The sequence below is a fragment of the Anoplolepis gracilipes genome, chromosome 5 (genome assembly GCF_047496725.1).
Source record: "Anoplolepis gracilipes chromosome 5, ASM4749672v1, whole genome shotgun sequence".
NCBI lineage: Eukaryota > Metazoa > Arthropoda > Insecta > Hymenoptera > Formicidae > Anoplolepis > Anoplolepis gracilipes.
In genome coordinates, this window is record NC_132974.1 from 14,245,726 (window position 1) to 14,259,533 (window position 13,808).

At 32.7% G+C, this 13,808-nt stretch overlaps 1 protein-coding gene across 2 annotated transcripts; it reads right to left on the reverse strand.

Annotated features, from left to right (window-relative positions):
* Window positions 1-1,362: 1,362 nt before the first annotated feature.
* Raptor (regulatory associated protein of MTOR complex 1) lies at window positions 1,363-13,069 on the reverse strand. 2 transcript variants are annotated; one of them, XM_072892197.1, is made up of 23 exons: window positions 12,650-13,069; window positions 12,369-12,471; window positions 10,941-11,182; window positions 10,713-10,859; window positions 10,337-10,512; window positions 10,178-10,237; window positions 10,000-10,100; window positions 9,697-9,830; window positions 9,185-9,568; window positions 9,006-9,080; window positions 8,654-8,911; window positions 8,247-8,390; window positions 7,898-8,156; window positions 7,740-7,781; window positions 7,380-7,525; window positions 7,204-7,301; window positions 7,019-7,121; window positions 6,522-6,676; window positions 6,239-6,409; window positions 5,897-6,141; window positions 5,612-5,776; window positions 5,157-5,439; window positions 1,363-5,032 (listed from the first exon to the last, which is right to left on the reverse strand). In XM_072892197.1, the coding sequence occupies exons 1-23, from the start codon at window positions 12,860-12,862 to the stop codon at window positions 4,843-4,845; spliced, it is 3,894 nt and encodes a 1,297-aa protein (XP_072748298.1). In that variant the 5' UTR covers window positions 12,863-13,069; the 3' UTR covers window positions 1,363-4,842. The 2 variants fall into 2 exon arrangements, with proteins under 2 accessions (XP_072748298.1, XP_072748300.1); XM_072892199.1 differs by lacking the exon at window positions 7,740-7,781.
* Window positions 13,070-13,808: the final 739 nt, after the last annotated feature.

A 13,808-nucleotide genomic window follows, 5' to 3' on the forward strand; every position in this document is an offset into this window, starting at 1 on the left:
TAACATTTAATATTATGTTATTGCAATTATATCTGCGTTCTCCATTGGACGAGCCTCAAGGATCGAAACGTTTGGTTTTTGGTAATAATTTATGTGTGTAATGTAATTTGAAAATTATTGATTTAATATATTTACTCGCATTAATGTCGGCTCTTCTAGCTCTGACTTTGAGTTGACTTTATTTATTATTATATATTATGAATAAGAATGGTAGATTAGTTCGTGTATGTGTGTGTCAAACTAACTTATTCATTTTTATTTTTCTTGTAGCCATATTGAATTATGATACATAAGAAACGAAAAATGATATATTTAATTCGAACATAATTATTTTACTCAACAATAAATGAAAAGACACATAATAATATAAATAAAAGATATGAAGTGAGCACATAATATATATTTTATCACTCTTTCGATATATTTTTATCGTGATGTAGTGAAATCAAGAAGTGTTTCAAAATAAATGTAGCATTTGTCTGAATTTACATGTTGTTTATGCTCTCTCTCGGTCTACCTACACATAACATATTTTCATTGAATATCGTAAACGTAGGTTTATAAATTAAAGTTAATATTATATTTAAATTATTTGTAAGAAATTATATCACATTTATATTGTACAACAGATTAATTATATAATTCATTCAATATATATAATACATAATATAATTTAAATATGTGACAAATATATTAAAGAAAAAAAAGATAAAAAGAATAGCGTATAGGATTGACAATTTTCTAATAAAACTAATGAATTAGTTTCGAAGCACCTGTGTGTTATGTAATATGCAAGCCATGTCTCTAGAATAGAACCAGAATAGCGTGAAATAGTGTCAGGTTTACGATCGGTTGATAGCGGTGAGAACACAATTCCACCGGTCAGAGTGGAACATTGATAATATCGCTCTGTATACCGGTTTTCACATCAAGACAGAAACCAAACAAAAGTTCTTATCGCGCCGTTTCAACTCCACCAGCAGTACCACCCGCGGTGCATTCCGCATACGTTCATGTCACGGAGTCACGGAGGCGTTCACGCGTGAATGTAACACGTCGCGTAAAGTAACATATGCATATTTAACAACACCTGCTTATCTTTTGGCTCTCACGCACTGACGCGTAAGCAAATCAGAAGAAAAAAATCTAAAAATAATCGCTTTTACATTTAAATCGCGGGTCATTAATTTATATTTTTCGAGATTTATAATTTTTCGCTCCGATGTCATAATTCACGATATGGCTTCGCTCTGATAATATTGTTGTAAAAGCCTTATAAATGTTTCAACTATTTACTTGGTAGTGGGATATAATAATTAAGGATGCGGAAAATAAGAAGAAAAAAACGTTAAAGACAAAGAATCTTAGTTGACGAGTCTATAATATTTACAGGATCGGCGTATAACATGACACCGTATTGTATTTTACCATAAGGCGATTACATAATTACACAAATGTACAATGTAGCATACAACACGAAATCTTAATACTTCGTGTGTGTTCGCTTATTATTTCCTAAAACATTTCCTGATCCTCGGCGACTGTTATTGCTAGCTATAACGGTATAATAGCGGTGCGAGAGATCTCGAGTTATATATAATATATATTATATATATAAGAGAAAGAGAGAGAAAGAATTAGCATTAGATCGGAATTTCTAATAAATCAGGTTCTGTTCGGGAAATTAATCTTCCTTGGAATCAATTCGTTCCATGCAATGACATTTAAAAAAATTTTTTTTTTTTTTTTCAAATCAAAATCGTATTCTTCAGTTGCGTTTTGTCATCGGAATTGATTTTTTGTAACATTTGGAATTGTTTTCAATTGTTTCAAATATTATCGATATATCCGATCGATATACCAATAAAAACAATCAATGAAAAATAAAATTACGCGCGAAATAGTTTTATAGTAAACTTCTACAAGTCGGTTTAGACTTGTCTAATATAATCTCGCATGTTTAATCTCTGTATGTGTTTTTTTATTTTTTTTTAATTTTTATTACTTGTCTTTGATTACCTAATACGAAATTTTCGAGCAAAGAATATTATTTTTTATAGAAAAAAAACACAAATGCTATTTTTTTACTATAATAATAAATAATTTAATCTAAATAATTTAAAGTTTAAATTATAAATTGTTTTATAAATCTACGTTTTTTTAAATCTTTAGAGATATATATATATATATATATATAACTAAAGTTAAAGAGGGAAGAATAGCAATATTCATGTTAGACAAAATAAACAATCCAATTTTTAATTGTGATTCAAGATAAAAATTAATAAGAATTATATTTTTAGTGTTTTAATCATTGGCTACAATATAATTTATAATATAGTATCAAATTTAAATTGTTCACTCTAATTTAACATTCACATTGATTTGTTTCTTCTCTTGAAAGTTTAAAGCTGAAAACGCAACTAAAAGCATTGTGTAATTAAACTTTTATACTGAAATTTTTTAATCAATTTTTCTCGTTGTCTACGAAACGCTAATTTTCCTAAGATACGCGTATAAAGGCATATTTTTCCCTAAGATACAGAAAAAAATAATCATCAAAACATTAGATTTTATAGATAAAGCATTTGTTCCACTTGTTCTCTCTCTCAATCATTTTCTTGTCTAAATAATGTAATAGAGAATTAAAAAACAGTACGTAAAATAAAAATTACTATCAGCAGAAACGATGTTGAAAAAGAGATCCAGATACAGCGATTATTTTATGATTATCGAATTGATTATATAATTGAATAACATATATTCCAAAATATTGAACGAAACAAATTGTTTTAGTCCGGAAAAAGTTACATAATTTTCACAAAGATGTTTAAGTACATCTAAACACTGCGTTTGTATCTGTATGTATCCGTACAAATCTGCGATTGACGAAACTCTTATCGCACGCATCAATTTTCGTCAATTGCTTTATTGCACATACCTAGATTACGTTGCACGTGTATGTCAATAACAAAATTATCATATAATACAAAGAGATAAAGCTATCTGCCTCCTCCTCCGTCATCTGGCGCACATATTATATATATTTACGTCTATTTACAATATATAATCTATCATTACACAATAATAAAACCGTTTCTCGGTTGTAATAACATTAACGTGTCCTATTTATTTCTCGTTAATTCTAGCTTGGTAATCTGATTTTTCCTATTTTTTTATTACGCACCATAAAGCTTTGCATCTAAATTGCTCTCCATCTGCACAAATATTGGCAGATTATGTGCTCTATGCACAAGTGATAGCGGCAGTGGCACAACCACGTGCGGAATGAAACAAGTCAATAAATTAATAACTAGTAGTAAGTAACATGTTGTTTTCATAATTCGTAGTCATTATTATCTTACACAACGCAGTTACACTAATGTGATCGCGTAATGTGGATGTAATTATTAATATTTTCTATTACAACTCTCAAATATGTCGTAACGCAATATGAAGTGCAATAGTCTCTAAATATATTTTTTACATAAATTTTAACAGATTACATACATAACACGATTAAACTATTTCGTTAATAGCTATTGAGAAGTAAGAATCTAAACTAACAAGATGGCGTTTCGTTGTAATCGTAATAGAAGTACAAAAAGAATCCATTTATGAAGTTATATAAATAATAAATCCTGGAGGTTCCATATTTATGTAAAAAAGTATCACGTATCTTTCTCTCTCTTTCTTTTTCTCTCTCTTCATTGTATGGAAAAATTTGCATCTTTTTCTTCATTTTCACCTAAGTATTTCTGGAAAATTTTTTTTGTATACGCATCATTGATCTATGAATATTGCATTGCACACAATCTAATATTGCCACATAAAATAAAATATTAAACTTAAAATATAAACGGTTTAGATGAGTGTTACATATTAATCTAAATATCTTTTGTTAAATCTTATTGTTTAAGAAATTATACTTATTTATGCGTTAAGTTTGTACGACGTTACTAACAATTAAAATTTTTCGAAATAAGTCTATGGAACTGGTCAAGAACATAGAACACGAGATAATAGAAAATATTTTTTTAAAAACTTGATAAAATTATATCGAGAAACACTAGTGAAAAATGTAAACTCTAACATCGACTGCCACTCGTGTAGCTTGTAAAAATGCATATAGTGCGCGAGCCACGTATTTACACAGCCACTTTGTAATCGATTCGGTAGTTAAAATATCTCCGTTAAATACAGATCTGCATCTGAGTACAGCTTAAAGCTGAAGCGGAAATTGCATGGCACAATAATTGAGATTATTTCTTGGATGCAGGTCATAAAACTGTCGCGTTAAATATTACTCTCTCAACTATTCTTGTATACACGACCTCACATTAACCCTTTATCACAATACTAATAATACGTACTATTATGCACGTATTATTACGTATTGGCATCTTTCAATAGTTCAGATACCAATGAAAATTCCTTCAACAGTCTCTATCTTACGCCAAAATCACATCAAAAAGATAATTAATTGTATCTTTAGACTGTTCTTTGGTCATCTCGAAACTAACTTTGGTTAATCCACTCGCTCAGTTTTATCACAAAAACTATAATTATCCTCTCTTTTTCTTTTACCCAAAATATCAGATAGACAAAGATCATCTTCTAGCGAAAAGAAACAAGGAGAAGGCTATTATGTAATCGTAGTTGTAGGAACCATCCTGTGATCTTCACGCGAAAACGCGAGGGAAGGGGTACAAAAGGGCAAAAGCCCCACTATTTCGTCGATAATCATAGTAGTATCGTAACGCGCGCAAGAATATGTGCAAAATATATGCTATAAATTTACAAAATTCCGCAAAGATCTTACACAAGTTCCGTCTCTAATAGTCATCTGCGTGCCTCGTATAACGTGAAAGTACTGTCCACAAAGCCGGCCGCCATGGTCACGCGGTATCGATGAAAGCTTAAACAACTTACAGGACTGAGGCGCGTACCCATAAATCCTTCGTGGAATTTTATCGTGTTAAGATGTTGACCCGATATATTGTAGACACTGATGCAGTGATTCGTAGTGCCGCTGAAACAAAAAAGTGTATTTTTACTCACAAAAGATTCTATCAAATTATCATAAGAAAATAGTAAAAAGTTCAGGTTGATTATTGTAATATTCTATTAATAATAATAAATTTGTTTTTGCTTACCAAGCGAAAACATCAGCTATTTCGTGAACTGTTAATGCCGCAATACCTGGCGTTATCTGAATCGTGCTCACGGAAGAATTTTTTCTAAGATCAAAAATCTTTATATCGCCCGAAGACGAGCCAGTGAACAATTGCGGCGCGGATCCCTCGGAATGCCTCAAGAATGTGCCTAACACCCAAGCCGTGTGTTCTCTCCAAATCATAACTTTCGCTTCCGCGGGAGGTAATCTCCGATCCAAGAGCCGCACCGATCCATCGCCGCAGCCTAGTGCCATTATTGCACCTATAAGAATTTAAAAATTGACATGACGCTCGTTATTTTACAATATAAAAGAATATTGTACGTAAAATTTACATACAGTAAAAAGAAATAGTGTATAAATATATATATATATATAATATTAATAAAATATGATAATGGAAAGATAAAATGTCACTTTTAAACTTTAAACAACCTGTGCCGTCAACGTCTATGCAGGTAGTGCAACAATCAGCGCCCGTTGGAATATCTTGCTTCTTCAATTCGGTTTCCGCGTCCCAAAGTCTCACGATGCGAACATCGCCTGTCACTGCCAAAGTGAGAGACCTTTGCTCCCACTTCGTAACCAGTTGTGCTGCCGCTGTAAATATACATTATTAATCATTATATGCTAATTTATATTTAATATAATATAATAAAATTAAATTAAATATAATTAAAAGATAAATTTAGTAGGCCTTAAGCGGTTTACAATACGCACCATTAGAGGTCTTGGTAGCGGGCTGCACGTCCGCCAGAGCCTGCCAAGCTGTGAGTAGAATCGGATCGCGGCTTATCGTGCCATTATAATTTTTCCAAATTCGTACGGAACCGTCATCGGAACCAGCCATCAGCAGACTCAAATCATGAGAGTTGATGAACTCGAGTGCGGTAATGCGCGATTTCGTTTTGCTTCCGCGACTTGCGCAGAAAGTCAACTTTGCACCGTTCTGATAATCCCATACCCTGAAAGAATTTTTTACATATGTCATTATGCATACTCTATTATCGTAATATTTCTCAGATATCTCAGATTTTTATGATGTAAGAAAAATTCAAATACCCAAAGCAATCTTTTAACGCTACAGCCAAATGCGGCTCGAAAGGATGGAAAACCAGGACCTGAGGTGACTGGGGACATCTCGCGTGATACACCTGCGATTCCATCTTGCTTTGCGGCGCGCGTAATTGTTCGTCTTTCGCGTCCTGTCTCTGCTTTGCGTTGCGTATAAATCTGTGACAATTGAATATATAAACCACCGTTTGATAAATAAAACGTAATACTTGAAATAAACTCTTCTTAGAACTTGATAATTAATATTAGTAAAAATTTAAATAATCCTTACCGCCATTCTCGCTCAAGATACGGTCTGCTCTCCACATCGTCCATTTCGTCTTCTAAACTAACAGGCTGAGCGAATTGAGCACAACTCCATTCGACAAATTGGGAAGTAGTTAAGGGGGTCTTGGCTCCAGGTATCTCGTCCGCCTCTTCAGATATCTGTATAAATATATGCAAGGATTATATATTGCAAAATAATTATCCATTATAGAAAGTGTTTTATAAGATTATTCTTTAATTGTAATATAATAGCGATATGTATAGTTGCGATTTATTAATGCATTAAAAAAAGGGAGAATTTATTGAAAAAAAAGATACTAACTGACATTATGCACTCACACAAATATAAATATTATTCATAGTATTACTTCATATTTTCTTATCAATTTTCTTCACATTTACTATTTTTTCAAAGATATAAACATATTTTACCATACTTTAAGTGGAAAATTTTATTTACAATTTTAGGAAACAAACGTTAAAAAATGAAATAATTCATACCGTGTTAGGAACGGGTTTCCTCGTACGACTACTGTGTGGTAGACCTCTCGAAGAACGCAGCAAGTCTGGTCCAGAGTTGACAGCCGGTGGTGATTCCCCTTTACTATTGTTAGCAAAAATGTAAAGAAAATTATTACTAGAGACAAAATAAATATTATCTCTTATTTGAAGTAATTCTAACTGACCTTAAATAACCGGTTCGATTTGACGGTGATGGCGGAAGAGATAACGACGAGGAGATTTTTATTTCAACTACCTCTTTAGGAGCGGAAGATGCCTTCACCTAAAATTTGTAATATTTTATGATAAAATGTTTCAAGATGAACGACTGAGTTTTGCGCGACATATTAGACATTTATACCTTATTACGAATATGATTGGTAATTTTTTGAGACATAGCGCCGACCACCGGATGAGGATCGTTGTCAAGGTTGCACAATCCATGCCATAATTTCATATATACGCTACCGTAAGAGAGACTCGGCAAGTTTCCAAGAGAACTATGCCCTGCAATAAATAGTTTCATATAATTTATAAAATGTTATTGTCCTAAAAATCTATTTTAATTCAGAAAAGAAAAAAGATCGCTATTATACAAAGCTCGTGCGATAAGCATTATATTTTATCAAAATTGTGATAAAAATATGCACAAATTACAACAAAAATAAAAGATTAATCATGTACAAAATACATGCAATGAAAATTTTCAATTCATTATTACCAAGTGACTCGCAAGGTTTCCTCACGAACTCCCAATTATTACCTGGCACACGAAAGAATCAATGCTCAAGTAACTGTTTAATCTAATGTTCAGTCAATAAGTATCGATTGACACTTTTGATTGACTCTTCTCATCATATCGATAATCCGATGGCTTACCTAAACTGCTAATGGACGATGAAGACGATACTCTTTTGATGCGATCCTGCGCTACAAAGCCGTCGGTCGTATCTGTTGTATATGTATTATTGGGAGACAACATCTTCAATCTATCGCGCGAACTGATGCGTCTCATACCACTGAACGGAGACAGAGTTTCTACGACGAGATCTTTTCGACTATTCTCCTCGGCTATAGCTAATGTAACGAAAGAGTTTTCGAAATGCAGCACCATCCATTGAAGAGCCACTACTAATTCCTGCAATTTCGATGATTTGCAATGATTTGTAATAAGAATTCGTCGGCATTCAATATTTAATCGATTCTAAATCGTAATTTGTTGCCTTACTTTCCTAACTAATGGACACATATCGTGAGAAACGGTGTTAATAAGCATCATAGCGATAATTTGATCGATATTGTTTGCGTGCTCGCTCCTAGTCGTAACGCTGTTTATGAACGTGCCCAATGCATACACGCTAGCCGCCCGGACCTATAAAAAAAAACATTGAAACATTTCTTTAAAAATACATAAATTTAATAAAAACTCAAATATTTATTTAATATTATTAAATCTTACTGAGATCACTAATTTACAATAATTCAATATATACATACATATATATATATACATTAAATTAGTGATCTCACTAAAGTTTAATTTGACAATTTAAGCTAAACTAGAATAGTAATATAATTAAGAATTATTCATATAAATTAGTATAAGATTAAGATTAGTTAGATTAAAGTAGTAACCTCTGGAACAGGATCCTTTAATAACATAAATAGTTTTTCATGAGCAATGTCTCTGACGCCGCACCATCTTGCCTTGTCGAAATTATGCCAAAGTCTAGCCAGGCACAAACAAAGCCACTGCCGTAACAAAGAGTTCGTGTCTCCCAGTTGCTCCAAGCATATCGAAACGAGATTACCTTGATTCGCGGCCACTTGACCAGGCCGGTAATCATTTACAATACTAGCTAGCACAAACGCGGCCAACGTTCTGTGTTCGCTCTGAAATTATCATCGTACTTTTACAACAAAGTTTGGCGGCCTGGGCAGTTAGTGTACAAAACACAGTTGATATATGAAATTAAACATAAACTACCGGAATAGAAGTATCCTGAAGGACAGACAAGAAATATTTATGGCCACCGTCGCGCACAAGATCTGCTTGGCAAGTCTACAGATGAAAATAATATATGGAATTAATATATATTTACAAATTATAATGTATGAATGAAATACGTTACAAGAGATTAAAACATTTAAATATAGGAAACTTACATTATCCACTGCTAAAATCTTTGCCCATATAAAGACGAGCAAGGGACGAAGTTCTCTAGCGTTGCTTTGTAATAATTTTAAAACATACGGAAATATGCCGACACTAAGTGCTAGATTCACAGCCCATGGGCCGAGGTCAAGAAAACGTCCTAAGAGTTCTAATGCTCTCAGTCTATGAACTTGACTCAATAATACTTGGAGAACGATTGGAAGTTGCTCGGGTGGACTGCGATTTTTCGATCCCAAGTTGAGCCATACTTGAAAAGCTGTAAGTTGATCTTCGAAAAATGACGAATGCACATATCGATCTTCGTTTTCCAAAACTATAGGCAATTGTGCCAAGCATAGATCAAGAGCCATATCCCAAGCTTGCCACATACGGTGCTAGAAAAATATAAATGTTGATCTTTTTATTTTAAATTTAGGAATAAGCAAAGTACTCAAAATTTAAACACATATGTATACATCATAATAACAAATTTCTTTTATGCAGAGTAAACGGATTGATTTACCTGATAAGTCGGTGGTAATTTTGGGGAAGACACTGGTGTGCAATCATATGAACGAAGGATTCTCTCCGCTAATAAGAAATTTCTAAAGAGACTAGCAACTAATAGGTCTTGTCTGAATAATCTTTGGAACAGATCTAGAAGATAATAATACTCTTACAATCACTTTATCTTTACTTTGTATTGACAAACATATATACGCGTGTGTGTGTGTGTGTGTGTGTGTGTGTGTGTGTGTGTGTGTGTGTGTGTGTGTGTGTGTGTGTGTGTGTGTGTGTGTGTGTGTGTGTATGTTTGTTTGTTTACCTCTCGGTAGAGTATTCCACGCTATCGTATCAGTAATTGCTGTAAATATCCAATTAAGTTCGCCTAACATTGTTCTCCTATCAGTCAACTGTCCAGGAATTCTAAAATGTATACAAATAAAAATATTTGTACAACTTGCTAGAAGATATAACATTTAATAAATGTGATGTAGTCTTACTTGTCAATAAGATCAAGTGATATGTTGGGAACTAATTTGGATGTAGGTTGCATTGCAAACCTAAAAAAAAAACATAATGAAAAAATATGCAAAAAATACATATATATTGTACATAAAATGTACACAAATTTCCTTTTCTTTGCTTATATAGATACTTACCAGCGTATTGCAATTTTTATGGGAGTAGTAAGGCATGACGTAAATATATCTGCAGGTAGATTCGGGTTCATTGGTAAAATCTGATTAGCGGCGCATGCTGCTAATTGAATGCAATTCTTATAACACGGCGCTGCGGGACATGCCACTCCGGTTACACGATTTTGTTGTTTCTCCATCTGTAAAGAACAATCGGTAAAATTTATTTATCTTTCATCTAAAATTTATATTTTATTTTTATTAAATTATTTTATTAAATTTATATTATATTTATCTTTTATTTAAAATATACTTTTATCGGTATAATTAACATTAAATTAAAATTAATATTAACATTAATTGATTAGCATTAAAAATAAACCTTCAAATTTATATTTACCTCGTATTCCTTCTCATGTTGGTCAGCAAATTGCTGAAAAGATTCTACAATAATTCCCGCATTCGAACAATCGTATACATAAATACTAGGTGCACCCATCCAAGTTTGTAAGTCATACACCGACAATGGAATGTATTGTGTATATGTCTGCAAAAGTACATCATTATTGATATAATTATTATACAGATGCAATATACAATATAATTCTTATATTTACTTTATACTAACTCTATTAAAAACCCATATTTCGCCATTAGTGGTAGGTTTGGGCACACCATGACCATTGTAATGAAACAAAACTCTCTCTTCTTTAGCGTTTCGCCTCAAGGATGTACATAATTTTTTAACTTCTTCGACAGTTGGATCTAAACTCTGTTTGTAGCGAGCTCTCGGTTGCCATCGTTCGTATTGCTTTTGCAAATTCGAACCTATAGTCTCAAGAGCTTTTTGTGGACTCACCGATAAAGGATCTGGAATGATATTTGTTTGTTAAAAATTCTGTACTTGTATTTATTTTATTTGTTAGATATAATTTGTTGTAAACATCTTAAAAGCATAAAAAAATATTAAATGTTATGTTTCTGTGCATTGGTATATTATATTTTATATATATATATTATATTATATTTTTAGGGATGTGCCAGATAACTGGATACTGGATAATTGAGCATTTCGTGCTGCCGGATAACCGGATATTCTCCGGCAATTAACGGATCATCAAATATATTATCTGGCAAAAAATTAAAAAAAAAAAACTTAACTGTGTTTTGCAGTAATAAATAAAACAAAAGATATAATTAAAATTATACACGTACAGTTTTCTACTTCACATAATTGACTTATTTTATATTGATAATATTGATAAACTATTTAACTTAATTATTTAAACTATTTAAAACAAATATGATAAGCATTAAGTATAGATGCCAGAATATACAGACTTACATATTAATGGATAATGAAATAAAAGAATATAAGTAAATAGATATTCTATTTTTAATAACTTTAAATTAATTATCCCGTTTACATCAATTTTATATTTTCTAGAAAATAGCTGAATAGGTCGAACAGCCGGATAGTTAAGCACTATTGTAAAAAAGTAGCTGGATAGGCCGGATGTTAAGTAATTGCCGGATATCCAGCACATCCCTAATATTTTTATACATTGGCAAAAGTATTTCTATTGTCAATTTTAAAATTGATTATATAATACATGGCATATAAAAATATTAGGATGTTTATAAAGCATATTTTATATTTTAGTACAAGTTAAATGTTAAATTCAAAATTCTTTTCATTTACTTGATAAATATTTGTCATTATGTTAACATAACAGCATTTCTTGCCAAGTTACTTTACATTCTACTTCTTACTATTTTGAGAAAGATCTTTAATGACAAAATATTTAAATTGGATTGCAAAACTATTTCGATCCCTCAAATGAAATTGAATTCGCTCGAACGATCAGTTCGAAAAGGGTTCGTGGAAAAATATCGCTGCTCCATATATTGGTCCCAACTCTCAACTGAATCACGGCAAGGTCGCTCGGTGTACACATGTCTAAACTAACCTCAAAATCAGAATTACATAACCGCGAGTAGCGAAAGACAGAAAAAATCAGCTAGACAAATGCACGAGATTAACTTAGTTCAATACCTATCCAGCATTCGAGGCGAGCACAGGGTTGTGTCTTGACGATGTCCGGAGGGTCTACGCCGACGTTCAGGCACAGCACCAGAGCGACGCTCACGGTTTTCATCTAAAAAACACACGTGCGCGATCAGACACGATCACAGGTGACAGGGCGGATTCGCTGGCGAAGCATCGAGAAGCCACGTTCTCGAGGAAGAGATAATCTTCTGGATCATCGGGTTAGATTGCGCTTATCGCAACCTCGTCGAAGCAGACGTAATCCCGATGTCGGTATAGATACATACCCGTTCCTTCATCCGCCAAGTTTGACTGATGCAATTCACGCTCTCGATCGTGCTGTTGTGACGAGGTTTACAGAAGGCCAATTGCAATTGCCAATCCTCCTCGTCGCCGGCACGTCTGAGCGTGTTGTTCAGCGTCGTCGATGTCGACGATGTCGACGACGACGGCGACGAGGCTTCGTGACAGGACTTCATCCTAGCGTAGCTCACAGACATCGCATCCGTCACGTGCGAGGGACTCGCTGTCTTTCTCTACCGCACCGATAATGTCACACTGGCCGTAAGTTGTACTCGCGCCCGCGTCAACGAACGTCACTCACCATGCAAACGCGATGTAAAAGCATCCCGACGGGGCGCGACTCGCCGAATTTACCGCACAAATCGCCATGTTAACGTTCCGATCGGAATGTCGCCATAAACTATTTCGCATCGTGTGATGTGAAAAGCCCGCCGAAATATTTATGACGGATTCACATTGCATCCAATAGGAAGATTTCCTCTCTTACTGATTGGCTATTGAATAGAGAATTTTTCTAGAATCTCTCTGCAGAATTTTATCTCTATACATATCTACACCTTTATATGTCTATGGTTAAGCATACCTAACGCATAATATAAAAAATATTAAAAATAAAAAAAATATTAGAAATTAAATATATAATAAGAAAGAGAAGATTTTTTCTTTTTTATTCCTAATATTTAATATTTTAATTCCTAATATTTTCTTTATTGTGCTTTGGGTCTAAAAGATGCTAAAAAATTTGAAATTATCTTACACAAAGAGTATAGTAATGATAAAAATTGTATATAAATTAATATATCCATGAAATATTCAATTGCATTAAAATTAGATTTTATTTTCATTGGATAATACACATTTATATTTTTTAATTAGATAATTGTAATCTAAACTTTTTTTTAATAGACATGTGTGATAAATATAATACATGTAATAGTACATGTATCAACTAAACAAAGCATAATTGCTTTTATATTTTAAAGTCATTTTTTCAAAAATCATTTCAAAAAATCTTTACACACAGTCGATTATTTATATTATGAAATTGTCAAAACTAATATAAACACACACATATTCTAATATATACATATATATATATAGAATAAAAATATTATGCACTGCGCTTCGTCTTTCACTTGCTTT

What these genes read in the sequence shown, in the direction of transcription:
- Raptor (XM_072892197.1), bottom strand. Translation starts at nt 12,862, where the DNA reads ATGTCTGTGAGCTACGCTAGGATGAAGTCCTGTCACGAAGCCTCGTCG. An exon ending in AACATGAGAAGGAATACGAG is followed by an intron (nt 10,513 to 10,712) that starts GTAAATATAAAT and finishes TGTTCTTTACAG; the next exon opens with ATGGAGAAACAACAAAATCG. An exon ending in GAAACCTTGCGAGTCACTTG is followed by an intron (nt 7,526 to 7,739) that starts GTAATAATGAAT and finishes TATTTATTGCAG; the next exon opens with GGCATAGTTCTCTTGGAAAC.